The sequence below is a fragment of the Crocuta crocuta genome, unplaced genomic scaffold, assembly GCF_008692635.1.
Source record: "Crocuta crocuta isolate KB4526 unplaced genomic scaffold, BGI_CrCroc_1.0 scaffold322, whole genome shotgun sequence".
In the NCBI taxonomy this organism is placed as follows: Eukaryota; Metazoa; Chordata; class Mammalia; order Carnivora; family Hyaenidae; genus Crocuta; species Crocuta crocuta.
In genome coordinates, this window is record NW_027532592.1 from 2,767,629 (window position 1) to 2,768,918 (window position 1,290).

The window sequence follows — 1,290 nt, forward strand, 5'->3', positions numbered from 1 at the left end:
CGTAGGGGGTGTGCACATGTGTGGGTGGGTGTGCACGGGTGTGGGGGGTGTGCACGCGTGCGTGGAGTGTGTGTTTACGTGTGTGGGGGTGTGTGTGTATGCCTGTGGTGGGCATACATGGATACAGCCAAGGGCCGACAGCGGGCTCTAAATGACCAGGCCCACATTCACGCCCCAGGATTTGATGTTTTCTTACATTTGACATGGTGATTTCTGAAAACAGCCTCTGAAGGCGGCGTGAACTGACGTGCAGTCTGTTCTGGGTCCCAGGCAGCAGGTGTGAGGGGAGGGGGGTCCGGGCCGCCATCACAGCCCCCACCCTGTGGGCAGCTTCCGCCCACGATGGGCCAGCACAGAAATCTTCCATCTGCTATAGTTTGGTCCTGTGACTTCTGTCTCCGGAAGGTTCCAGGGCAGCAGAGGAGCTCAGGGACAGGGGGTTCTGACTAGGGAACAGGGGTGCGTCTGTGGTGTGCAGGATGCCCACGTGTGCAGCAGGGGTGACTCCCCACCTCAGTTTGGCGATGGGGATGAGGGAGGCATCGGGGAGCCGGGGACCCAGGGTGCCAAGGTCCTGCCCTGCCCCTGCTCCGGGTTCTGGGGGACCCCGCGGGTTAGTTCAGCCAGCAGCCGGTGTGTGCGGTCAGGGGGCCGTGAGCACTTTCCACTGGCTCTGCTTTCTTGGGCCTTCGGGTAGGGGCTCGGGTGTGAGGAGGCTTGAGCTGGGCCATCCGACAGCGGCCGTGGGGCCCCCAGGCTGCTGCCTCCGCCGGAGTGGCCCCTTCCGAGGCCGCCTTCCGGCTTGGCCTCGGCACTGAGTGCTGCCGTGAGGTGGCCGCATCCGCAGGCCGCCCCGCTGTCCCGGTCAGGAGCCAGCCCGGCCCGAGCAGACTGTGTCCACGCGCCCCTGGTGAGCTGACCGCGGCCCTTAGGCGAGGCCGGGGCTGAGGGTGGTCAGCGGCCCTCGTCACCGCACCCCCTCCCCCGCAGGACCTACCTGGAGGAGGAGCTCATCAAGGCACGCAAGAAGCCCAGCCTCCGGAAGGACATGTACCAGAAGATGATCGAGGTGGACCCCGACGCCCCGACGGAGGAGGAGAAGGCCCAGCGGGCCGTGACCAAGCCTCGGTACATGCAGTGGAGAGAGACCATCAGCTCCACTGCCACGCTGGGCTTCAGGATCGAAGGCATCAAGGTGAGGCCTGCCAGGTGCCCGGGGAAGGAAGCGACGGAACCCCCATTCCCCGCCCCCCGCCGAGGGGTGGTGGCGGCTTCCGGGGCCTTCCGAGT

The 1,290-nt window shown here is 66.0% G+C and overlaps 1 protein-coding gene across 1 annotated transcript in view; it reads left to right on the forward strand.

The window, feature by feature from the left end:
- Positions 1 to 1,290, forward strand: part of ITPKB (inositol-trisphosphate 3-kinase B) — a 119,634-nt gene that overhangs the window by 108,904 nt on the left and 9,440 nt on the right. The window contains 1 exon segment of the mRNA XM_077779917.1: positions 991 to 1,195. Within this exon segment, the coding sequence (XP_077636043.1) occupies positions 991 to 1,195 (205 nt within the window).